The following is a 26,533-nucleotide window of genomic DNA, read 5'->3' as shown; positions in this document are numbered from 1 at the left end:
GATTTACTCCTTGTCATCACAAATAAATCCCCACATATAGGATGTACATTATAGTATAAGCAGAAATCCAATAATTTACATATTTGGTCAATATGCACTCGTACGTGTCTTATTTCCATGCATGTTCAGAACTCTCAACATCTTTTGTATATTGAAGTGATCTCTCTGAAATGATCTGCATACCAACAATTCCAGCCTATTTGGTTCATTGCTCAAAGCAATGAATCTATTTGAGCCACAATGCTCTTACCCCATGCTCCCCTTTCCAAAGGCAGTAAAGAGAGAGCAGGACTTTGAAAAAAGCTTTGATTTCTTTATCTGCATCGGAGCCTTCTGAGCCTCCCACGCAACCTGAGTATCAGCAAGCAGCATTGCGCCTGACCACAGAGGCCAGCAGGAAATTAGAGCACAGCTAATCTGCCTAATAAAGGCCTCCCTCAGAAAACATATGAGTGTACACTACCGGTCAAAAGTTTTAGAACACCTATTCATTCAAGGGTTTTTCTTTATTTTTACTGTTTTCTACATCGTAGAATAATAGTCAAGACATCAGTCATGTAGTAACCAAAAAAGTGTTAAAAAATTCAAAATATATTTTATATTTGAGATTCTTCAAATAGCCACCCTTTGCCTTGATGACAGCTTTGCATACTCTTGGCATTCTCTCAACCAGCTTCATGATGTATTCACCTGGAATGCATTTTAATTCAATGTTCATTTGTGGATTTTCTTTACTTCTTAATGCATTTCAATTAACGGATGTGCCTTATTAAATGTATTTGTGGAATTGTTTTCCTTAATGCATTTCAGCCAATCAGTTGTGTTGTGACAAGGGGGGGGGGGGGGGGTATATAGAAGATAGCCATTTTGCTAAAAGACCAAGTCCATATTATAGAAAGAACAGCTCAAATAAGCAAAGAGAAACGACAGTCCATCATTACTTTAAGACATGAAGGTCAGTCAATACGGAAAATGTCAAGGACTCTGAAAGTTTCTTCAAGTGCAGTCGCAAAAACCATCAAGCGCTATGATGAAACTGGCTCTCATGAGGACCGCCACAGGAATGGAAGACCCAGAGTTACCTCTGCTACAGAGGATACGTTCATTAGAGTTACCAGCCTCAGAAATTGCAGCCCAAATAAATTCTTCAGAGTTCAATTAACAGACACATCTCAACATCAACTGTTCATCGGAGACTGCGTGAATCAGACCTTCATGGTAAAATTGCTGCAAAGAAACTACTACTAAAGGACACCAATAATAAGAAGAGACTTGCTTGGGCCAAGAAATACGAGCAATGGACATTAGACCGGTTGACATTTGCCCTTTGCTCTGAAGTCCAAATTGGAGACTTTTAGTTCCAACCGCCGTGTCTTTGTGAGACTTGGTGTGGGTGAGCGGATGATGTCCGCATTTATGTTTCCCACCGTAAAGCATGGAGGCGGAGGTGTTTTGGGGTGAGGGTACTTTGCTGGTGACACTATCTGTGATTTACTTAGAATACAAAGCACACTTAACCAGCATGGCTACCATATCAAATATATTTTGTTTTGTTGAACACTTTTTTTGGTTACTACATATTCTGTGTGTTATTTTATAATTTTGAGGTCTTCGCTATAATTCTACAATGTAGAAAACAGTAAAAAATAAAGAAAAACCCAATAAGTATGAGGACCGGTTGGCAACTGTGCCTACCCTCCTAATGCACAGTGTGTTTTAGAGGCTTCTCTCATAGTCACAGTACAACATGATTCTCTATTAGCCATATATTGGAGCGGTTTTTAGTTCCGGTTCTCCATTGATGCCGTTTTTTTTGTTTTTGTCCAGGACTGTAGTAGGTTTAACCTATTCCCGGGAAACCTCCCCATGTAGTTTATGGAAGTCATCTTCATATAGGCATGGATTGTATTTGTTTTAAACATACAGCATTTCTATCAGCTGTCAGTTAGCACCACTTGAATTACTGTCTGTCACTCAGCACCACTTGAATTACTGTCTGTCACTCAGCACCACTTTACTTATTGTCTGTCACTCAGCACCAATTTAATTACTATCTGTCACTCAGCACCACTTTACTTATTGTCTGTCACCCAGCACCACTTGAATTACTGTCTGTCACTCAACACCACTTTACTTATTGTCTGTCACTCAGCACCACTTTACTTATTGTCTGTCACTCAGCACCACTTTACTTATTGTCTGTCACTCAGCACCACTTTACTTATTGTCTGTCACTCAGCACCACTTTACTTATTGTCTGTCACTCAGCACCACTTTACTTATTGTCTGTCACTCAGCACCAATTTAATTACTATCTGTCACTCAGCACCACTTTACTTATTGTCTGTCACCCAGCACCACTTGAATTACTGTCTGTCACTCAACACCACTTGAATTACTGTCTGTCACTCAGCACCACTTTACTTATTGTCTGTCACTCAGCACCAATTTAATTACTATCTGTCACTCAGCACCACTTTACTTATTGTCTGTCACCCAGCACCACTTGAATTACTGTCTGTCACTCAACACCACTATTCTTATTGTCTGTCACTCAGCACCACTTTAATTGCTGGCTGTCACTCAGCACCACTTTAATTAAACAGACTCCAGGTACTTGTCAAATTAAGTGATTTGTGAAACTTTTGAGACATGGGAGAGTATATGTTTTCTTATACACTGCATTCACATATTTTTTTTGTCACACTAATCATTCCTTTCCATGCTGTACCGTACTGCCCTGAGGAAGTAATCCTAATCAAATATGTTGGCATAGACATCATAAGTACTGTAAATTTGATATGACTGGCAATAACTCCTCGTAACCTATAAAGATTCACATTCATTCTGTTAATCCGGGATTTAACTAGCGTTGACCAGGAGAAAATTATAACTGTACCTCTAGTGTGGATTTGAGCCCAGCGACAGTTCCTAAGAAACAGTCCCCATCATAAAAATTCAGCCTCCATGTGCTCAAGTGGGGGGTATTTTTGGTGGAAAAATTGTATTTCTGCTGGCACCATTCAAGGTCATGCTTGGAACATCATTATTTGTCGCTACGGGGCTCAGCTTAAGTTGACATTGTATTTGCTAAATGTCACTTGCAATTAAAGTTGATCATATAACTGGGGAAAGGTCACCCGCCAACTTGGGTGGCGAGAACAGGAGTCCCCGGCCGACTCAGACGCCGCCCGCCGCCACCCGAGACCCCATCGTTCTGTCACCCTCCCAGAACACGCAACATGTTCTCCATGCCATTGTGCTTTTAATTACACATATTACACTGATTAGATTTGCATTTCAGGTTTATGGGCACCCTTAATTGACAAAGATGATTACAAATTAGTGACGGCCGGCTGCGCAGCCCGTTTGTCACCTTGAATAGCCGCAAGTCATGCTGCTCCGAGTTCTACGTCCCCGGGATTAATTTTAGCGATTTCACGATCGGCATAAAAGCATGTGATCAAATGTAATTCCAATTTTTTATTTTTTATTTTATTTTATCTGTCATTCTGTGACCTCTAGCTCGGCTAAGGGGATATTTTGTGGAGAATTAGGGCTGTGTAAGTTTGTGTCATTCTCCTGTTCTTGATGTGCATGCTGACTTAGTTGTGTTCTGCTCACTGCTCTCCCAGGCCCCAGTACTACAAGGTGATAGAGGAATGTGTGTCTCAGGTGGTTCTCCATCGCAGCGGGATGGACCCAGACTTCGGGTACAGAGAGAGACTGGATGTAGACTTCACCCACCTCATTGGTAGGTCTGCCAGAGCTCTGTCTTTCCTCTGACATTTAAAAGGGTGAATTTGCAGCCAGTAGGACACCATTATACACCTCCAAAACTGGTTGAAATGATGTCATTATTAACACATTTGAATTTATTTGTTTGTTTCTGGTTAGAATTACATAATTTCAGTTTTGCCTCCTAGGTCTCCCTAACCTACATACTGTACAATATAACTTGAATCAGTATCTCTTTCTTTAATACTAGTCTTGTTATTCATATTTTGTCTCCTAATCGGTCTAAAGCATCCTCAGATATATTTTTCTGTTGTACTGCGCGGACAGCAGGATGTGGGTGTTGCTAAAAATGGTGCAATATCCCTCTCATTATTATCTATCCCCATTTCCCCCCTGAGAGCCTTCCCAGAAAAACCTGCAGCCCCTTGACATGTATAGGAAAAGGTAGTCTAATTACGAATAAATAATGCATTACCTGTTAGGTGTGACTGTGGCACATCATGTCTCATCATAAGCACATGGAGATTTCACAGCGTCTTCACTCTGCCGAGGACATTCATCAGCAGAGTTTCTTGAATCCTAGAGGAAACAGGGTCTATTTGCCCCAAATTAGAAATGCAGTCATTCATTTCCTTCAAGTAGAGACAAATTAATGAAATAACTAAGTGTTTTTATTTTTATATTTTTGTTCTTCTGTTATTGTCACTAACAGTTCTGTGGCATCGTGCCGACAAAGTCTCATTAAAAGTTTCCGAGCCCATCCGTGATTTTCTCACATTTTTATATCACTGTGCTGTAATGAGTTGAAAACAAATGTTTCGGGGCTTGGTTTTTAAACATTGGCAAACCTGCCGAACAGAATACAAATCTCCTGGGGGATATGTCAAGAAAAGAATGAGCCGACAAGTGCCGTTCCCCCCTTTCTTCACTCATTCCCTCTCTGTCTCTCTGATGTAATATTCCTTTTAGGGTTGATCTGGAATCTTAAGTAGGATGTTAACAATGTACAGTGTAATTGAGAGAATCAAAGTCACTTCGTGGGTTCTTACTGTCGTTGCTGCTCTCTGCCCTCTTTTTTCTTACAGATCAGTGCGTGGATAAAGCCAAAGTGGATGAGAGCGAACTGAAGGCTGCTGAGTTCTCCAAAAAGGTGAGGTACAGTGCATCATTCCCCTCAACTCCATTGGTATGCCACCACCACGCTCCCATCAGAAAGGCCCCCCCCCCCCCCCCCCCCCCAAGAGATCCTGGTCCAGCTATTGATTCTGGTCCCTGATCAATAGCTGGTGAAATAGTTCAACAAACTCTCTCAAATTTCCGGAATAAAGTTTTAAAGTAAAAGCTACAATGTTGAGGAAAGATTGGACCAACCTAACTCCTGAATATTTAATCTACTTTGTAACTGGATGGAGTAGCCTACTTTATTCTGCGTCCACGCTGATCTTCAAACAGAGGAATAAAGTGCATGAAGTGTATTTTTACTATGTAATGATAGACAGTACAATCAATTTCCACTATATATTTGTGACTGACCGCCTAATCTGACTTGTTCACATTACTGTCTCTGGTAAACACACTATATCAAATCAAATCTAAGTTTATTTGTCACATGCGCAGTATACAGAAGGAGTAAACAGTACAATGAAATGGTTTCATAGTAGCAATATCAAAAACAAAGTGTCCAGATCAAAATATTGTATAAATTATTATTAGATGATGCTTACCTGACATACTTGTCTAAATTGATCATCTGGCAGTCTTTTGTTTAGACATGCAGCTACCTAGCTAAACAATGAACCGGCATAATCCCAACTCATACTACTACCAATACAAACATTGTCATAGCTGGAGTATGAATCTGCAGGTAGCTAAAGGGCTACTGTAACCAACTAGGTTCAATGTTAACTAGTTAACATTAGGCTATAACTAGCAATGCAAATGGATTTCTGATTAAAATAATATTACTACACAGATCCTACCCATAACGTTCGCCAGCTAGCGAACAGTGCACTTTAACTTGCAATGAAAATTAGAAATTGTATAATATCTGAAAATGTAGCTAGACGCTTTACGGCAGACTGGAACCATTGAACTTCGTTATGTTTGTAGCTACATCTTGTTTGGCCAGCGTTGAGTTAAGTCACTACGTTTCCCACTGACCGTGGCGTGTACAGGTAGTAGGCAATCACTTTTTCCAACTGATCTGTTAATAGCACCTGCTAAATTCGGGGCATCAATCTTGTTGAGAAAAGTAGCAAAGCGTTTGTAGTTCTCGATGGCTAACATTATATCTTTAAAAAACGGTAGAAAGGACTGTCAACACATACTGAACAGCTCACGTTATAGACAGAAGCATGCTCCTGTACATGGCAGACCAATCCAAACTCATCTCCCGGCATGTCCAGCCCATCCATAATCTCAGCCAATCATGACTAGCGAGAAGGTTTCCGACTTTTTCCGTAGATTAACCAACAAGGCTTGTAAATTTAACGATTTCATTCATATTTACAGATGGAATATAAGTTTGTTATTTAAACACATGAAAGTTCACATATTCCAGAATGCATTTCTGCCAAAAAAAACACATTTGGATTTATTTTTATTTTTTATTTTTTTTGACATACGTTCAAATGCCTCTCCTGTTTAGTAGTGACGTGCAACATTTCATGAAACGAGTCACATTTCTTTAGTACACCACCAGTACTGTGAGTCACTGGTACTTCCAGCAGAATCCCCCAGAAGTGTTTTGGTGCATGTGACTCAGACCTTAAAGACATGGTACTCTAATTTGAACCAGTCTGTAAAGGCATGGTACTGTATCACCACGCCACATATGCCCCCACAGTCCCCCCACACCCCTGCCTCTGTGTGTGGGACATCAGAGGCGTCCTGGGTGTGAGTGGAATGAGAGCAATGTCCCCCCCTGCGGCAACAGTGAAAACATTGTTGTGACACAGGTTGCTTTCCCACAAAGGTTAGATCTGTCACCAACACATGAAAGCCGGACCCAAACCACAGCCAGTGGACGACAGGGTAGAGGCCACCAAAGGCCTATGAATAGAGGTAGGAGAACGGGCCAAGTGTGTGCGAGACAGTGTGTATCGGTGTGTGTTGACTTGCACTGCAGTTGGCCATTCATATGAGACAACTTGGTCCTGACCGGAGTGTGTGTTGTGTTGAATTTTTGCAGTTCGATGAAGAGTTCAGCGCCCGGCAGGAGGCCCAGGCCGAGTCCCAGAAGAAAGAGGAGAAAATCAAAGAACTGGAAGGGCAGATCTGCAATCTGAAGACCCAGGTAAGGACCAGAGGAGACGAGAGGAGCATACACACCCATTACTCCAGACTGCAGTCTGAAGCCACAAGCTCCCCATAGAGGTCTTGTACAGTGCCCATGTGTTCACAAATACATACACAGTCTGTACCACAGGTTTTACCGAAATACGTAGTCTCTACCACTGGAAACCCAACCTCATTGCTTAGTTTAATGTTCAAAACAGTATTGAGGAAGGCATAAGAAAAAAGGGATTGGGGCAAGCAGCAAACATTAATCACATCGTATTTACAGTGACAAGTAAAAATGATGTGAACCCTTTGGAAATACCTGAATTTCTGCATAAATTGGTCATAACATTTGATCTGATCTTCATCTAGGTCACAACAATAGACAAAAGCAGTCTGCTTAAACTGATAACATACAAACAATTATATGTTTTCATGTCTTTATTGAACGTGTAAACATTCACAGTGCAGGCTGGAAAAAGTATGTGAATCCTTGGATTTAATAAGTCCCTCCTTTGGCAACAATAACCTCTACCAAACGTTTTCTGTAGTTGCGGATCAGACCTGCACAACAGTCAGGAGGAATTTTGGTCCATTCCACTTTTCAAAACTGTTTCAGTTCAGCAATATTCTTGGGATGTCTGGTGTGAACTGCTCTCTTGAGGTCATGCCACAGCATCTCAATCAAGTTGAAGTCAGGACACTGACTTGGCCACTCTGACTGGCCACTAACTCTGTGTTTTGGGTCATTGTCCTGTTCTATCACCCAACTTCTGTTGAGTTTCAATGGGCGGACAGATAGCCCAACATTCTCCTGCAAAATGTCTTGTTAAACTTGGGAATTCATTTTTCCGTCGACGATAGCAAGCTGTCCAGGCCCTGAGGCAGCAAAGCAGCCCCAAACCATGATGCTCCCTCCACCATACTTTACAGTTGGGATGAGGTTTTATTGTTGGTGTGCTGTGCCTTTATTTGTCCACACATAGTGTTGTGTGTTCTTTCCAAACAACTCAACAGTAGTTTAATCTGTGCACAGAATATTTTGCCAGTAGCGCTGTGTAAGGTGCACTTTTGCAAACTTCAGACGTGCAGCAATGTTTATTTTGGACAGCAGTGGCTTCTTCCGTGGTGTCCTTCCATTAACACTATTCTTGTTTTAGTGTTTTACGTATCGTAGACTCGTCAACAGAGATGTTAGTTCCAGAAATGTCTGTAAGTCTGTAAGTCTTTAGCTGACACTAGGATTCCTCTTAACCTCATTGAGCATTCTGCGCTGTGCTTTTACAGTCGTCTTTGCAGGACGGCCACTCCTAGGGAGAGCAGCAACAGTGCTGAACTTTCTCCATTTATAGACAACTTGTCTTACCGTGGACTGATGAGCATCAAGGCTTTTAGAGATACTTTTGTAACCCTTTCCAGCTTTATGCAAGTCAACAATTCTTAATCTTAGGTCTTCTGAGATCTCTTTTGTTTGAGACATGGTTCACATCAGGCAATGCTTCTTGTGAATAGCAAACTCACATTTTATGAGTGTTTTTTGTAGGGCAATGCAGCTCTAACCAACATTTCCAATCTCGTCTCATTGATTGGACTCCAGGTTAGCTGACTCCTGACTCCAATTAGCTTTTGGAGAAGCCATTAGCCTAGGGGTTCACATACTTTTTCCAACTTACACTGTGAATATTTAAATTATGCATTCAATATAGAGAAGAAAAATACAATTTGTGTGTTATTAGTTTAAGCACACTATGTTTGTCTATTGATGTGACTTAGATGAAGATCAGATCAAATTTTATGACCAATTTATGCAGAAGTCCAGGTACTTCCAAAGGGTTCACATACTTTTTCTTGCCACTGTAGTGGTTTCCCCAAAGCATGTTTGTCCAAGATGACCTTTTACTGCAGTGAGCTGAATCAGGGCCACACAAGTGTTTCTTCGTAGTCTTAAACAAATCCACTTTGAAACTTAAGTATACACCTCACACACAATGTTATGGGCTTAAAAAAAGACAACACAGCAGTACCATGTCAGATATAGAGTTGAGATTAATTCAATGTTGAATTTGAATTGCACTATTACACTTTATATACATTTCAGAAGACTGAATTATAACAAAACCGTTTGACAGAGAAACACCGGATTTTCGGCTTTCAAAAATAATGTTTATTTATTATTCATAACATTCCTCCCTAAAGGACGATTTGATAATTTGACTGTAGGAAAGGACTACTCTGGTTGTGAGAAAAAATGACTTTTACTAATTTGGTCAAATTGAAACCTTTCTACCCCAATCACGGATGCCAGGCTCTAAGTGGGTATTTTCCAGCCATACGGGAGCGTTTGATTCAGTAAAGGGTTCATCTCCTTTTTAAAATGTCGGATTTGATATTGGCTGAATTGCTCCATGGCAGCCTGTTCCATGCAATTGTATTATCACAGAGATGGATTTCATTTCTTCTCTGGCCTTGGCATCCCCATCTTTTCCCAGACAAAACCCCTCAAACCTAAGCACAGAAAATGACTGCTATTTCCTCCTTAACCCAATTTGAAACACTTCAGTGTTGCCTTGGGACAAAAGGGCAGTTTGCTTCCTTGCTTACTGAATGTAATATAAGCCAGTGTTGAAAGATGGTATGGCATCCAGTAGCTGAGATTGTTTTCCTCCAAACTAAATTCTGTGGCAGTTGCAAATGTCCGCGTTCCCCATCCCTTTTCTGCACCTGCACATTTAGCTCTGTACTGCGTCGCCAGGACTTTTTCCAAAGACAAGTTGCTGTCATTAAGGTCCCTGGCAGCCTCAGTGATATTTTATTCTCAGTATTAGTGTGTGGCGTGAGGCTTGGTCCTCTTCCTGTCTAGACAGAGGCAAGTTTTTTTTCTTTCTTCCCCGATTGCACTTAATTTGTGTGCAGTCCTCACTCCCCCACTTCATCTGCCCGAGTGCAATGTTGCCACTCGTTACCTTCTCTCTCGGCCAAACTCGTTCATCATTCACTCATCGCCCCAACGATTGCCCGCCCGCTGCATTCACAAATTCATGAGGCCAACATGGTGGCCGGGTCCCGTCCGCACCTCTATCATCCTCTCTTTTTCTCTGGTCTCTATATTTCTGTTTTTTTTCTCTTTCTCTCTCTCTGCCGTGTCTTCTCTCTCTCACTATCTGCTTTGTCTTCTATCTCTCTGCTTTGTATTCTCTCTATCTGCTTTGTCTTCTATCTCTCTGCTTTGTCTTTCTCTCTCTCGCTCTCTCTCTGCTTTGTCTTCTCTCTCTCTCTCCTTTGTCTTCTATCTCTCTGCTTTGTCTTCTCTCTCTCTGCTTTGCCCTCTCTCTCTCTGCTTCGCCCTCTCTCTCTCATTGCATGAGGCAGTGTCACCCTCGGCTTACCTGCTTTCCCTGAGTGCTCCTTTTTAAGCACTGTTTTTCCAGGCTTTTCCCCCTCCCACTAACAGGCCCCCGGTCTTTTGAAGCCAGTCTGTTTGTGGTGCATTAACAGGTAGTGTAGCGGAGTGAAGCCCCCGAGAGTCAGCTCCTTCTCTTCCTGCCGTCTCTGAACGCGCCTTCAAAGGCTGCTGGAGCTTTGCACATCAACAGACATCTGCCTCAGCAGGGAAACATCTAATGCGCTTGGCGAGAGCTCACATAAATATGGCTGCGAGTTCTTCAAGTTACATCCAGGGGGTGTGTTGGTCTAAAAAAGGGCTCGATGTAAACATGTATGTTGTCACGCTCTGCATGGCAGGAATGCGCTCGTGGTCAAATTGGTACCTTTAAGAAATGTGTATGTGTAGTATAAGGTGATTTTTCAAAGGTTTTCTTCTATTGCTTTCATATTGGAGGCACAGAGAAAGTACCTGGTACCTTTTGAGTTGGATCCTCCACACTAGGAACACTTGCCAAGAACAGACATGCGTCGTCAATTTGATCTCTTCGGGCATACTGTAGGAGATGTGCCATAGCTCTCACAATTTCCGCCGCGATCATGACACAGATTATTTTGTTTATCTGGCAACACGTTATCAGGAGGTACACATTTTGCAATCACAGCAATATTTAGGTTGTGGTGCTGAAGTCTTGCAATGGAGCACATAAATGGAAATGTAGGCGCTACTATACTCCGTTTCAATCAGACAATTATTTGAATTCTAAAATGTATCCTTCCTGGTGATGATGTACAGGCCTGTTTCTTCCCCTGAAAACAAAGTTTCTAGTCAACCTGTTTTTAAAAGGGTTGAAACTGCAACAGATGAACAACACAGTGTTGTACTAAGCCATTATCTTCCGGAGTGCAGCACCTCTAAATCCATGCGAAGACACTACACTCAGGTTGTTCATCAAAGCTGCTGTGGTGGTACATCTGTCGTTTTATTGAATATGAATGAAGTGGGATCTCTGTTCACATCTCGTCGACAGAGCTCTTCGTGGAAATAAAAACATGTCTCTCTGTCTCCCAGCCCCTGCTACTTCACCTTGTCTGTGAACCGACGGATTTAATGAGAGCCTGTCTCAGGGAGCTTCCACCTTTTGATGTGTCTGTTTGATTATCCCCGCGATCCGATCGAGCACAGGTTTCGCCTGTAAACATCGACAAAACGCAATGAAAACACATCAAATGGAACTAATCCACCTCCCACCCCTGCCAACCCCTACGAACCCACCTCAGCTCAGAGATAACGGGGGAGGCGTTTGTAGAATTGGATGAGGTTGAGATGAATAATTTTCAGGTGCGGTAGATACCTTGGACCTATTCTGTGCCATGCCATTAATGGGCTTTAACAACCTGGAGATCATGTAGCTGAACCAGCATGGCCAGGAATGAGGTTGGAAGGTGTAGCAGATCACTCTCTCCTATCTGGCTCTGCCAGTCTACCTGCAGACCTCTCTCATTCCCAGACTGGACTGAGCTTGTAATGAATGCAACAGGCCTCTCGATACAACCACCACTGCCATGTGTTTTTAGTGGTTGCCAAGTAATTCACCGTCAAATGTAGCAAGTGTTTGACATGCATCTTTCTCTGGCTGTTATTAACCTCAAAACATTTGTTTATGTCAATACCTTCAATACCTTATGTTTAATACTTGAGTGTAATGTACTTGAGTTCCATCAATCGCATCTTTGAGTCTAAGACCTGAGGGGTTCAAGTTCCATGCCATCCACTTATCCTGTGGTTACAGTTTTTAAAATAGAGGCCTTGAACTCGCCGTAGTCCATAGTTAAGGATGGAGTGTAAAAGAAAATGTTCCCCATTCACCTTAAGATTGCACTTTACAACCACGTTCTAAACTCTGGTGAAATGGAAGTCCTTATTCCTTCTCCTTTTCCATTACGCATGTTCAATATTTAATACTCCTCACTCCACAGTCAGGCTGTTCTGTAGGAACGACTCCATATAAATATGTTTCACTACGCAGTTGAGTTTGTACCCATCTACACAACGGCTGTTATTAAGACGTTAGAATGTGATGAGGTCATATAGAGTGAAATATCGAAGCGACAACAAAATATTTGGGGTAAAATCAATGCCTGTCGTATATATCTGAGAGGGGAAAGTAGGGAATGCGATTTGCTAGAACATATTAGAACGTAGCGTTCCAAATGGGACCATTGAATGGGTTTTGAGGATACAAAAATAAATGTCATCCACTGTGTGAACATATGGATGGCTGTTTCATCTAGGCTCTGTAGATTACTAAATTAGGTTATTTTCCATCTAATACAAAATGCACTTTTAAATGCTGAAAATGACTTTGCTTGTTTGAGGATATGAAATAAATGTGATCTTGGTATTCTATGTGACGGGTAGTACTAATTTATCTGTATTAATTTCATCATAACCATGTTTTAACTGGGAATTTCTTTGTCACTTACTCCTCTGCTTCACCTGTCTGTGCCTGGTGTTGGCCTGTGTTCTCTGTTAACAAAAGTACTGGTGTTCATCTTGCCTGTCTAGCTAACCACCCTCTTTGTGTGCCTCTCTGTTGCGCTCTGTATATGTGTGTATGTCTGGGTGTCTGTTGTGTGTTTGTGTGTCCGTCTGTCCAGTTAGCTAGCGAGGCAAACAAGCTCAAAGAGGCTCAGAAAGTCATCAGTGAAGCTGAGTGCCAGGTGCAGGTGGGTGATACCTTTGCATCCGTGCCCCTCCCTTCCCTTTCATTCTTCTGGCATGGTTGACCGGTATTGGCTGCACATTGAGAAACCTAATCTTGAATTAACTCATGAATGCCCCAAACTCAATCAACGCGCATTACAAGTATGATGTTTGCTCTGATCTTTGCATATGATTGATTTTCGATAATTGTGCAGTGATCTACATCATATTCCTCATAATTCCCCATCTGTTAATAGTGCCTCACTCTTGGTCTGTAATTGGAGAATGCAATGAAGTTTGATTTCCTTGCATCATCATAGACAAACAGAGTAATAATCTGTGGGATTTTTATACATGTTTTATTTCACCTTTCTTTAACTAGGCAAGTCACTTAAGAACATTCTTATTTACAATGACGGCCTAACCCAGACGACGCTGGGCCAATTGTGCGCCGCCCTATGGGACTCCCAATCACGGCCGGTTGTGATACAGCCTGGAATCGAACCAGGTCTGTAGTGACGCCTCTAGCACTGAGATACAGTGCCTTAGAATGGCTTCAGGGTGGTGCAGCGGTCTAAGACAGAAACATCTGGGGCGGCAGGTAGCCCTAGTGGTTAGAGCGTTGGACTAGTAACCGAAAGGTTGCAAGATCGAATACCCGAGCTGACAAGGTAAAAATCTGTCGTTCTGCCCCTGAACAAGGCCGTTAACCCACTGTTCCTAGGCCGTCATTGAAAATCAGAATTTGTTCTTAACTGACTTGCCTAGTTAAATAAAGGTTAAAGTAATCTCAAATGAACTGTTCCATAGAAGATAATCAAATGTGGACGTGTGATGTAATTCTCCCCAATAAACACCTTATGACTGAATCTCTGCTTTGCTCATTAGAGCCGAGATTGGGGGAAGGTTTAATTGCGTAATAGTCCAAGTTAATTACCCACCCGTCTGACCTTCCCCCCGCCGAGGTCTAGAAGCTGTGGACCCCTCAATGAACGGGTTAGATTTCAAATCACTCCATACTCCTACGCTAATCAGCGCTCCAGATGAGGATGGCCTGGCAAGAGGGCTAGCTGCCAAGAAGCCATTAGGAGGCTCACCTCTCTCTTGCTCCCAGCTAACTGTGGTCAGTGGTCAGGCTGGAGCTGCCAAAACACAGCACCATTGGTCTGTAAACAGACTTTTAAAATGGATGTTTGAACCAGAGAAACCAAAACAACTATGTTGCTATAGGGAGAAGGTGCTTGAAGATCCTTGCTGCTATGATTGGAGGATGTAGGAAAGGTACTCCAGTGATTTACCTGTGGGAGAAGGTAGAACCCTCCAGGGCACTGTCGAATGCAGGGTTGATTAGCCTTCCATAGACGAGGCTGGAGGGCCTGCAGCACGGCGGGACGAGAGAGAAGGAGGGAAAACAAGAGAGGAGCTATAACAGGCTCAGAGGGCCCCTGAATGTGGAAAAGACAGCACTCTAATTTAGCAGCTAATTTGCTTCCATTCTCTCATATTAATCTTAAAAGAGAAAATGGGCCACGACGGGCTCTGAGATTGACAGACGTATAATCATTGGAATGGGAGCGCACCCGTCGAGGGGTTTTGGAGGCGGCCTGCTTCAAGCGCTCCTCACCACTTTTTAAATGTTTTACCTGATAGACATTCCACGGCTGGCATTGTGTAATCAAGCACTCTGTAATACCTTCAAACATTTGACCGGACGCACATTACCCACATAATCCAATAATGTTTTTGGTCAATGTGGTGGAAATGTTGCTGGGCATACTTTTGGAAAGAAAGACCGTTGTCATCTTCTAATCAAACCAGGTCAAATCCTATCTGTGCCATGGGCGGTCTAATTGCTCCATTTGCATATGTTTTGTCTCTAAACAGCCCCCCCCCCCCCCCCCCCCCCCCCCCCCGCCTTTATCAATGATTATAAATACCTGTTTGTGCTGCAGAGCTGTATGATAGGGCAGACTTGTCAAGGGACTGGCTGGTCTGTGTCTTATCGGTAATGGGTTTCATTTTGCCCGTCTACCGCCTAATAGCCTTCCTTTGTGAGCTCCATCTTGTCGACTTCAACATTGCTTATCTAGATGTCTAACAGTGGCCAGACAATCCCCTGGCTTCTCCCCAATGGTTATGTGTCGGCTGAACATGCACTGTGCACACACACGTCAATAGGGAATGAATGTACTGGTATGTGAGGATTTGATACAATACATTATCTACCCACCGAACCCTCCTGCAATAGATAGTGTTGGCATAGCATTAGCATGCCATTAGTTTCCTCATTACCAATTCAGGTTCAGGTGGCTCTATTCATCTCATACGCTTCATCTATTAGCCAACTGCAAAAGCAATTGTCATGGTAATCAGCACCAACAATTCAGGCTTGTCTATATTGGAGTCTGATTAAATGAAACACATCATATGTATAAGAGGGGGAATCATTTTTCCATAAATAGACAATACAAATGTTCTCTACTTTAATTCATATTCAGGATGACTTCAGAATCACAGAAGTCTCCAAAAATATGGACTTTCTTTTTCTTCTTTGTGGAACACTTTACATAGTGTTGATATGCAGCATTCATAAATCATTCATAAAGCCTTAATATGTATGACATAAAAAGGCATAATGCCCTACATATGTTTATATACCCTTTAAGGGTGTCCTCTGAAGGGTGTTTATTGGATTCTGAATGGTGTATATAAAGGTGTATACACACACACTCTGAACTGAACAGCGATTGCACGTACACAGTGCTTCATCCAGACACATATAGCCACAAATATACTCAGCATGTCAGAGATCTCTCCAGAGTACTTCTAATGGGAAAGGTGACATACCTCCCTGCAATATTGTTCTGCTTCCTATTAGGTTCTTGTTTATGTAACTTCATATTTAATGTGTCTGGTAGACTGTCTCAGGGAACTGAGCGACCCACTTTCCCCAGTGTGAGGTGGAGCGGAGCTGGTTAGGACTCCTGAGTGTTGGTCTCTGGCTGGCTGATAGGGTACTGATACAATGACTCCTCTGAGTGTTGGCCTCTGGCTGGCTGATAGGGTACTGATATAATGACTCCTCTGAGTGTTGGCCTCTGGCTGGCTGATAGGGTACTGATATAATGACTCCTCTGAGTGTTGGCCTCTGGCTGGCTGATAGGGTACTGATATAATGACTCCTCTGAGTGTTGGTCTCTGGCTGGCTGATAGGGTACTGATAAAATGACCCCTATGTGCTTACCAGCAAAAGGATAGTGTAATGACCGTCTTCAGTCCCTAACAGAGACATCACACAGGTCCATTAGCCAGACTGGTGTAATGACCATCTTCAGTCCCTAACAGAGACATCACCCAGGTCCATTAGCCAGACTGGTGTAATGACCGTCTTCAGTCCCTAACAGAGACATCACCCAGGTCCATTAGCCAGACTGGTGTAATGACCGTCTTCATTCCCTAACAGAGACATCACCCAGGTACATTAGCCAGACTGGTGTAATTACCATCTCCAGTCCCTAACAGAGACATCACCCAGGTCCATTAGCCAGACTGGTGTAATGACCATCTTCAGTCCCTAACAGGGACATCACCCAGGTCCATTAGCCAGACTGGTGTAATGACCATCTTCAGTCCCTAACAGAGACATCACCCTGGTCCATTAGCCAGACTGGTGTAATGACCGTCTTCAGTCCCTAACAGAGACATCACCCAGGTCCATTAGCCAGACTGGTGTAATGACCGTCTTCATTCCCTAACAGAGACATCACCCAGGTACATTAGCCAGACTGGTGTAATTACCATCTTCAGTCCCTAACAGAGACATCACCCAGGTCCATTAGCCAGACTGGTGTAATGACCATCTTCAGTCCCTAACAGGGACATCACCCAGGTCCATTAGCCAGACTGGTGTAATGACCATCTTCAGTCCCTAACAGAGACATCACCCAGGTCCATTAGCCAGACTGGTGTAATGGTGGTTAAGCTCTGGCCTCCAGGTCCCCAGCCTACGATTGACAAGGATGACATGATTTGCAGGGCAGACGGGGATGACATGAGTGCAGGGATGACAGGGGAAAATGTACCATCATTAACATTGATCTCCCATCTTTGTAGATTGCAGCCGGACCAGCAGCGGCCGGGACAGGAGTCCCACCTCCAGCCCTACCGGGGGGATTGGCACCCCCTCCTCCGCCGCCTCCTGGCATGGCCAGCATGCCCCCTCCGCCTCCACCCCCGCCACCTCCAGGCGTAGGGCCACCCCCACCACCCCCTCCCCCCGGTTGTGGTCCCCCACCTCCCCCACCCTTCCCCGGGGCTCCAGGTATCCCTCCGCCTCCTATGATGGCCATTCCTGTCATCAAGCTGCCTTATGGACTGGAGGCCAAGAAGACCTACAAGCCTGAGGTCGTCATGAAGAGGGTCAACTGGTCCAAGGTAAAGTAGCGACAGATGGAGCTGTAGGTACTAATCGAGAGAGTGCACCCTATTCAACACTACCGTCGGTCTATTCAGGCAAGCGTTCAGCCACAGGGTACACTACTCTGCACTCTGCACTAGAAATCCTCACGTAAACAATTTCCGCTGCTCGAGTGTACTTGCATTCACACACACTCTTAGCATAATTGAATACAGACAATGTGTTGTGTAATATTCCATCATTTAAATACAATTTCAACTGGGGCTGTTCTCTTCAAATGGGCTTTATTCTACTCCCAGTTAATTTATCTATCGCCCGAGGGATTCTAGGAGTTGCAAGCGGCATTAATTTAGTGGTGTTTTGCATATGCTTATGTGTGACCTTGCTATTTAATCTTCAATTATTGACAACAGCCAAAAGGAAATGGTTGTCTCTCGCTCGCACTGTGAAACCCTGTTGAAATCAAGCTGAATCGCATTATCAGTAATTGCGTAAATGGAGGCAAGTCATATAGCAAGGTTGCACTTCTAATAAGAGACAAAGTTCATTGAAATGTATTTATTATGTTTTTCTCATTTATCTTCTTTTCACCGTAAGAAAATGAGTGTGTTTGCATTCATGAGTGCGCAACTTTACACATCCGTCTCCTTCCCGGCATGGCAATGACAATGTACGTCTGCATTAACCTTGCCTCCGCAGGCACTTCGTTTGGAAGATGCAAATTAAATGGCTAGATGGCACTCAAAGGCCTTCATAGTCACCTGTTAGGACCAGAGTCATCTGTCTTCTCTGTTAGGACCAGAGTCATCTGTCTTCTCTGTTAGGACCAGAGTCATCTGTCTTCTCTGTTAGGACCAGAGTCATCTGTCTTCTCTGTTAGGACCAGAGTCATCTGTCTTCTCTGTTAGGACCAGAGTCATCTGTCTTCTCTGTTAGGACCAGAGTCATCTGTCTTCTCTGTTAGGACCAGAATCATCTGTCTTCTCTGTTAGGACCAGTGTCATCTGTCTTCTCTGTTAGGACCAGAGTCATCTGTCTTCTCTGTTAGGACCAGAGTCATCTGTCTTCTCTGTTAGGACCAGAGTCATCCGTCTTCTCTGTTAGGACCAGGGTCACCCGTCTTCTCTGTTAGGACCAGAGTCACCCGTCTTCTCTGTTAGGACCAGAGTCACCCGTCTTCTCTGTTAGGACCAGAGTCATCCGTCTTCTCTGTTAGGACCAGAGTCATCCGTCTTCTCTGTTAGGACCAGAGTCATCCGTCTTCTCTGTTAGGACCAGAGTCACCCGTCTTCTCTGTTAGGACCAGTCACCCGTCTTCTCTGTTAGGACCAGAGTCATCCGTCTTCTCTGTTAGGACCAGAGTCATCTGTCTTCTCTGTTAGGACCAGAGTCATCTGTCTTCTCTGTTAGGACCAGAGTCATCCGTCTTCTCTGTTAGGACCAGAGTCATCCGTCTTCTCTGTTAGGACCAGAGTCATCCGTCTTCTCTGTTAGGACCAGAGTCATCCGTCTTCTCTGTTAGGACCAGAGTCACCCGTCTTCTCTGTTAGGACCAGAGGTACCCGTCTTCTCTGTTAGGACCAGAGTCACCCGTCTTCTCTGTTAGGACCAGAGTCATCTGTCTTCTCTGTTAGGACCAGAGTCATCTGTCTTCTCTGTTAGGACCAGAGTCATCTGTCTTCTCTGTTAGGACCAGAGTCATCTGTCTTCTCTGTTAGGACCAGAGTCATCCGTCTTCTCTGTTAGGACCAGAGTCACCCGTCTTCTCTGTTAGGACCAGAGTCATCTGTCTTCTCTGTTAGGACCAGAGTCATCTGTCTTCTCTGTTAGGACCAGAGTCATCTGTCTTCTCTGTTAGGACCAGAGTCATCCGTCTTCTCTGTTAGGACCAGAGTCATCCGTCTTCTCTGTTAGGACCAGAGTCATCCGTCTTCTCTGTTAGGACCAGAGTCACCCGTCTTCTCTGTTAGGACCAGAGTCACCCGTCTTCTCTGTTAGGACCAGAGTCATCCGTCTTCTCTGTTAGGACCAGAGTCATCCGTCTTCTCTGTTAGGACCAGAGTCATCCGTCTTCTCTGTTAGGACCAGAGTCACCTGTCTTCTCTGTTAGGACCAGAGTCATCCGTCTTCTCTCTGGTCCTAATCCAGAGATTAGTCCTGGTCCTTCTCTCTGGTCCTATACAACACTGTACTCCACTTAATGAGAATATCAGTCTTCATTTTGTTAATGAATCCATTTTGGGAGGGTGCTCGTTTGAGCAGGTTGTGTAAAGAGGCCCAAAAAAAAGACTACATATGTGTCTCCCACAAAATCCTCAAATTTATTTAGCAACAACCAATTGGGCAGGCTTGTATTGGCGAACTACCTCACACACTCAGGTGGGGCACTAGTTAAATTAGACAGCATCAGCTGCTGCTGAGGGGATCCGTCGATACGGTGCTGGAGCTACAATTCGTTTTGAGACTGGTGAGGAGGATGCATGGAGGGCGGGCTGCAGCAGTGGGGTAAAGCAGTGATTTGGGACATGCTGCTGTATCAATGGAGTGGAGAGAGGAGGGCCAGAAGCTGTGGGTTTGGGTCAGTATCTGTCATCTACTGTAAGACACGGTTAAGCAGAGGGGGGCGTCTAGATTTGGCTCGTCCCTGCTGTGTTTGACATGCTCCACGTCGATTGGAAGCATTTGTCCATTAGAAACAATCTCGTATTTTCATCTAAAAGTGATTGATTTCAAAGAAATTGAAGCATTTGAACCTCTCTTGGAGTTCCACAATGTTATTTCAGCACAGTATTTCATGGATTGTTACAAATTCGAAAGAAAGTGAACACTTCTATTGTAGCACTACTAAGTAAAATAGGGAGAAATAAGAAACAATTAGAAAAATGCTTGCCATTGAATCTCTCGTACAACCGTAATTATCGCACAATTGCAAACGTATTTAGCTGTAATCACGCAACCAGGCTGTTTTCCAGTGTAAGGCTGATAATTTCTTCTAGCAGGGTGAAATTGTAATATTTAGACTTCACATTCTGTTACCCCCCCCGATATGCAAGACATGAGATGAACAATGCAATTATCTCCAAACCAGTCAATTTGGTTTACAAACGATGCAGAATTATAATTATCCTTTCAGAATGACACAACTGTAATTTTATAAATTAACCCACTCGCGTAGACGAGACAATAATGAGAAAGAAACAAAATGACCTCAGAGACCCCTCCCCCTTTGTCAATATAAGCAGTAAGTATATGACCAGCCAATCCACGAAATGCAGAGCCGATCTCTTCCTGAACTCCTATGCCACTCAACTCTAATGTCCTTCTCATGTGCTGGTTGGGTTCAATAGGCTATCCATAGAGGAGTTCAGAGGGGCACTTCATTCATCCTTCATCTGTGGTTGAGCTTGGCATTCACAGCAGGTTACCTTGTCAAGGGCCATCAAACTTTCAAGTAACCACTCTAGCATGGCATGAGTTACCTCACGCTTCCAGAGAGTAGGAGTGTCGCGGCCCATGAACATGGTCTCCTGTCACAGGAGCCAATGAGTGTAAGTTAAGTATCCAAGTGATTAAAAATGAAACGGCCTTGTTCCAAACTGTATGCTCACTACAATGACCGTATGTGTCCATCAGTATCAGGGATTAATCATAATGTTTACATCTAAGGCTGCGTTTAAAACAACAGACCCATTCTGATCTTTTGCACAATTAATGGTCAGAATTGGGATGCCTGTGTAAACATAGTCTGAGTTTTCATTTTTGAAATGGAAAGAATATTGCAATACTGGTATCGTCACAGCCTTAATGTCCAACCCTCTGCAGTTCCTTGATTACCGTGGTGCTTCCTTTACTACCACATCCAATGGATATTTGTGAGGGCTTCCTTTTGAATATGACTTCTGTAATAAGCATACACATGATACTGTACACTGTTGTTTGCAGAGCAGAGCCACAGCGTCAGAAGCTGAATTGGCTACAGTAGGGCTGCGGTAGGCCCCTCCATAGTGATCGCAATAAATTGGCGAGGGGCAAGAGGAGAGAGGCCCACAGCTACTAGTCTCCCATCAGACCATCACCACAACAGCCCTCACACATAAAACTAAACTGATTTAACATGTCTTTGGTACATAATTGGTCTAGCCTATACTCCAAAATGTAACAAATTCTAGTAATCACCATTGAGTGTGGACTGTGTTAGTATGTATACTGGATGGACTGGTAACCTTATGCTACTCTCCAAAATGTCTGTCCATGAGTCTGAGAGAACCTATAGCCCTAGGCGATAATGTTGGTTCATTGACTGTGAAAAATAAAATACTGATTTAAGATTTCATTGGTAGATAATTGGTCTAGTCTAAATTCAACAAATTCAGAGTTGGCTTAGAATTGGTATTTGAATAGCCTAGTAATAGAGCTTTTGAAAATAGTAATAGAGCTTTTGAAAAAATAGTGTCATAATTAATAGGCTTGCAAACATGTTACTCTAGATCAGTGGTTCCCAAACTTTTTATAGTCCGTACCCCTTCAAACATTCAACCTCCAGCTGCGTACCCCCTCTAGCACCAGGGTCAGCGCACTCTCAAATGTTGTTTGAGGACCAGGGCACAAATAGTAATATAATAATAATCAATAATTTTGCTCTTTATTTAGCCATCTTACATATAACACCTTTATTTGTTCATCGAAAATGGTGAACAACTCACCACAGGTTAATGAGAAGGATGCACATAATTCTGCAATGTTGATTTGTATTGGAGAGTCTGTCTTAAATCATTTTCCACACACAGTCTGTGCCTGTATTTAGTTTTCATGCTAATGATGGCCGAGAATCCACCCTCACATAAGTATGTGGTTGCAAAGGGCATCAGTGTCTTAACAGCTGATATGCCAAGGCAGGATACTCTGAGCGCAGCCCTATCCTGAAATTTGGCAGTGGCTTCTGATTTAATTCAATTTTCACAGAACCGCTTGTTGCAATTTTGATGAGGCTCTCTTATTACTGAGGCTCTCTTGTATGTAAGTGGACTGGAGGCAGGGCATGTAAGGGATAACGAATCCAGTTGTTTGCGTCATCCGTTTCGGGAACCTGGGTAATTGGGTAATTGTGCACCCAGCTCACCAGGTGCTTCGCTATATCACATTTGACATTAGCCGTAAGCTTGAGTTAATTTGCACACAACAATATCATGCAATGATGGAAATACCTGTGTGTTGTCCTTGTTAATGCAGACAGATAAGAGCTCCAACTTCCTAATCATAGCTTAAATTTTGTCCCACATGTTGAATATAGTTGCAGAGAGTCCCTGTAATCCATTCACGCAAGAAAAAACATCACCCAGATAGGCCAGTCGTGTGAGAAGCTTGTCATCATGCAAGCGGTCAGACAAGTTAAAATTATGGTCAGTAAAGAAAACATTTAACTCGTCTTTTAATTCCAAAAAACATGTCAAAACTTTTCCCCTTGATAACCTGCACACTTCTGTATGTTGTAAATTGGTTACATGGGCGCTGCACATATCATTCCATAATGCATAAAATACACGAGAGTTCAGGGTCTTGCTTTAACAAAGTCAACCATTTTCACTGTAGTGTCCAAAATGTCTTTCAAGCTGTCAGGCATTCCCTTGGCAGCAATAGCCTCTCGGGGGATGCTGCAGTGTGCTCAAGTGGTGTCGGGAGAAACTGAGTGAGTGAATGTCAAGAGTGAATGTTTCCCGTGAGAGAGTAACGGTTAATGTAATTGGATGTTAATTATTTGACCAAGCTACCTGTATTTGACATTGTGTTGTTATTTCGCTGACCACTGGGTGGTTTAATAGTTTTTTGGCAGTGAAACGCGGCTACTCAGGCAAGAAAAAAACCTTGCCCAAATGTTTAGCCCCGTTGGAAAATATTAAAATTCTTGCGTTGCCTTGTCTCGTTAAGGGGCTAATAACACAGGTTGCATTGAGAAACCAACTGTCCCGGCCCACATTTTATCTATATATATATATATATATAATGTGTGAATTACATTTTTTTGGCATACCCCTGACTGCATTGCGCGTACCCCTGGGAATACCTGCTCCAGATGTTCCCAAACAGATTTCACTTGGTTTCCCAAATTAAGCGCCAGGTAGCTGCAGGAACAAGATTAGAGAACCCATGTCATACAGAGTTTGGCTGGAATAATACCTGTCGGGCCAGTGAGATAATACCTGTCGGGCCAGTGAGATAATACCTGTCGGGCCAGTGAGATAATACCTGTCGGGCCAGTGAGATAATACCTGTCGGGCCAGTGAGATAATACCTTTCGGGCCAGTGAGATAATACCTTTCGGGCCAGTGAGATAATACCTGTCGGGCCAGTGAGATAATACCTGTCGGGCCAGTGAGATAATACCTGTCGGGCCAGTGAGATAATACCTGTCGGGCCAGTGAGATAATACCTGTCGGGCCAGTGAGATAATACCTGTCGGGCCAGTGAGATAATACCTGTCGGGCCAGTGAGATAATACCTGTCGGGCCAGTGAGATAATACCTGTCGGGCCAGTGAGATAATACCTGTCGGGCCAGTGAGATAATACCTGTCGGGCCAGCGAGATAATACCTGTCGGGCCAGCGAGATAATACCTGTCGGGCCAGCGAGATCATACCTGTCGGGCCAGCGAGATCATACCTGTCGGGCCAGCGAGATCATACCTGTCTGGCCAGCGAGATCATACCTGTCTGGCCAGTGAGATCATACCTGTCGGGCCAGCGAGATAATACCTGTCGGGCCAGCGAGATAATACCTGTCGGGCCAGCGAGATAATACCTGTCGGGCCAGCGAGATAATACCTGTCGGGCCAGCGAGATAATACCTGTCGGGCCAGCGAGATAATACCTGTCGGGCCAGTGAGATCATACCTGTCGGGCCAGTGAGATCATACCTGTCGGGCCAGTGAGATCATACCTGTCGGGCCAGCGAGATCATACCTGTCGGGCCAGCGAGATCATACCTGTCTGGCCAGTGAGATAATACCTGTCGGGCCAGCGAGATCATACCTGTCGGGCCAGTGAGATCATACCTGTCGGGCCAGTGAGATCATACCTGTCGGGCCAGTGAGATCATACCTGTCGGGCCAGTGAGATCATACCTGTCGGGCCAGTGAGATCATACCTGTCGGGCCAGCGAGATCATACCTGTCGGGCCAGTGAGATCATACCTGTCGGGCCAGTGAGATCATACCTGTCGGGCCAGCGAGATAATACCTGTCGGGCCAGTGAGATCATACCTGTCGGGCCAGTGAGATCATACCTGTCGGGCCAGCGAGATCATACCTGTCGGGCCAGTGAGATCATACCTGTCGGGCCAGTGAGATCATACCTGTCGGGCCAGTGAGATCATACCTGTCGGGCCAGCGAGATAATACCTGTCGGGCCAGTTTTTGTTATTTTGTATTTTTTTATTTCACCAGGTAGGCTAGTTGAGAACAAGTTCTTCATTTGCAACTGCGACCTGGCCAAGATAAAGCATAGCAGTGTGAACAGACAACACAGAGTTGCACATGGAGTAAACAATTAACAAGTCAATAACACAGAAAAAAAAGTGAGTCTATATACATTGTATGCAAAAAGGCATGAGGAGGTAGGCGAATAATTACAATTTTGCAGATTAACACTGGAGTGATACATGATCAGATGGTCATGTACAGGTAGAGATATTGGTGTGCAAAAGAGCAAAAAAGTAAATAAATATTAACAGTATGGGGATGAGGTAGGTAAAATTGGGTGGGCTATTTACCGATAGACTATGTACAGCTGCAGCGATCGGTTAACTGCTCAGATAGCAGATGTTTGAAGTTGGTGAGGGAGATAAAAGTCTGCAACTTCAGAGATTTTTGCAATTCGTTCCAGTCACAGGCAGCAGAGAACTGGAACGAAAGGCGGCCAAATGAGGTGTTGGCTTTAGGGATGATCAGTGAGATACACCTGCTGGAGCGCATGCTACGGGTGGGTGTTGCCATCGTGACCAGTGAACTGAGATAAGGCGGAGCTTTACCTATCATGGATTTGTAGATGACCTGGAGCCAGTGGGTCTGGCGACGAATATGTAGCGAGGGCCAGCCGACCAGATAATACCTGTCGGGCCAGTGAGATAATACCTGTCGGGTCAGTGAGAACATGCTCCTCAAAAAATGGTTGATGTGTGGAGTGAAATAAGTGTTATATTTATTTCTCAGCTGCTCATATTAAGCACATTATCCGCTGTAAAACCGAAGTAGCCGACAAAATGTACTGTTGGAGGGCCTCCCGAGTGGAGCAGTGGTCTAAGGCATTGCATTGAAGTCCTTGAGGCTTCACTACAGACCCGGGTTCCATGCCTGCCTGTGTCGCAGCCGGCTGCGGCATGCACGCTGACACGGTCGCCAGTGTTTCTTCCGACACATTGGTGTGGCTGGCTTCCGGGTTAAGCGAGCAGTGTGTGAAGAAGCTGTGCGGCTTGGCAGGGTTGTGTTTCGGAGGATGCATGGTTCTCAACCTTCTCTCCCGAGTCCGTACGGGAGTTGCAACGATGGGACAAGACTGTCACTACCAACTGGATATCACGAGTACCGGTGGGAGCTCACGGCCTCCATTCACTATTCAGGTGCATACAGTCTTTTTCCCCTGCCCCTGTTCCTGCCCTTTTAATAATGGGCCATTCTGAATCAGAACTAATTTAACATAATAGTAAAGACGAGATTAAATTGAGAATATTCTGATGGGTGAAAGTATGATCACTTGATGAGAGAACAGCTGTGCAGCCGGAGGCAAGGATCAGAGCACAAGCTTTTTGCGACTTTCTCAAATCGTAAATAGCCTGTAGTCGCATCATACAGCCCATATATATTTCTATTTCTAAGGCATTCTAAGGTTTGTATCCTTCACAACTAAAGTTGCCAAATAACTCTAAATCTAGCATATACTGTTGGACCTGTTTCAAATTATCACTTTTATTTTTATTTTTTTATTTCACCTTTATTTAGGCTAGTTGAGAACAAGTTCTGA

The 26,533-nt window shown here is 43.8% G+C and overlaps 1 protein-coding gene across 7 annotated transcripts in view; it reads left to right on the top strand.

Annotated features, from left to right (window-relative positions):
* diaph2 (diaphanous-related formin 2) overlaps positions 1 to 26,533 on the top strand; it is a 693,877-nt gene that overhangs the window by 215,318 nt on the left and 452,026 nt on the right. For 6 of the 7 annotated variants that reach the window (XM_036943140.1, XM_036943138.1, XM_036943139.1 and 3 more), the window contains 5 exons: positions 3,636 to 3,754; positions 4,824 to 4,888; positions 6,929 to 7,033; positions 13,060 to 13,128; positions 17,219 to 17,539. In XM_036943140.1, the coding sequence (XP_036799035.1) occupies positions 3,636 to 3,754; positions 4,824 to 4,888; positions 6,929 to 7,033; positions 13,060 to 13,128; positions 17,219 to 17,539 (679 nt within the window). The remainder of the gene's footprint in view (positions 1 to 3,635; positions 3,755 to 4,823; positions 4,889 to 6,928; positions 7,034 to 13,059; positions 13,129 to 17,218; positions 17,540 to 26,533) is intronic. The other variant, XM_036943144.1, reaches the window with a different exon arrangement.

The sequence above is a fragment of the Oncorhynchus mykiss genome, chromosome 14, assembly GCF_013265735.2.
Source record: "Oncorhynchus mykiss isolate Arlee chromosome 14, USDA_OmykA_1.1, whole genome shotgun sequence".
NCBI classification, from domain to species: domain Eukaryota; kingdom Metazoa; phylum Chordata; class Actinopteri; order Salmoniformes; family Salmonidae; genus Oncorhynchus; species Oncorhynchus mykiss.
The sequence above is the reverse complement of the archived record's forward strand: the minus strand, read 5'-3'. Positions and strand labels throughout refer to the sequence as shown.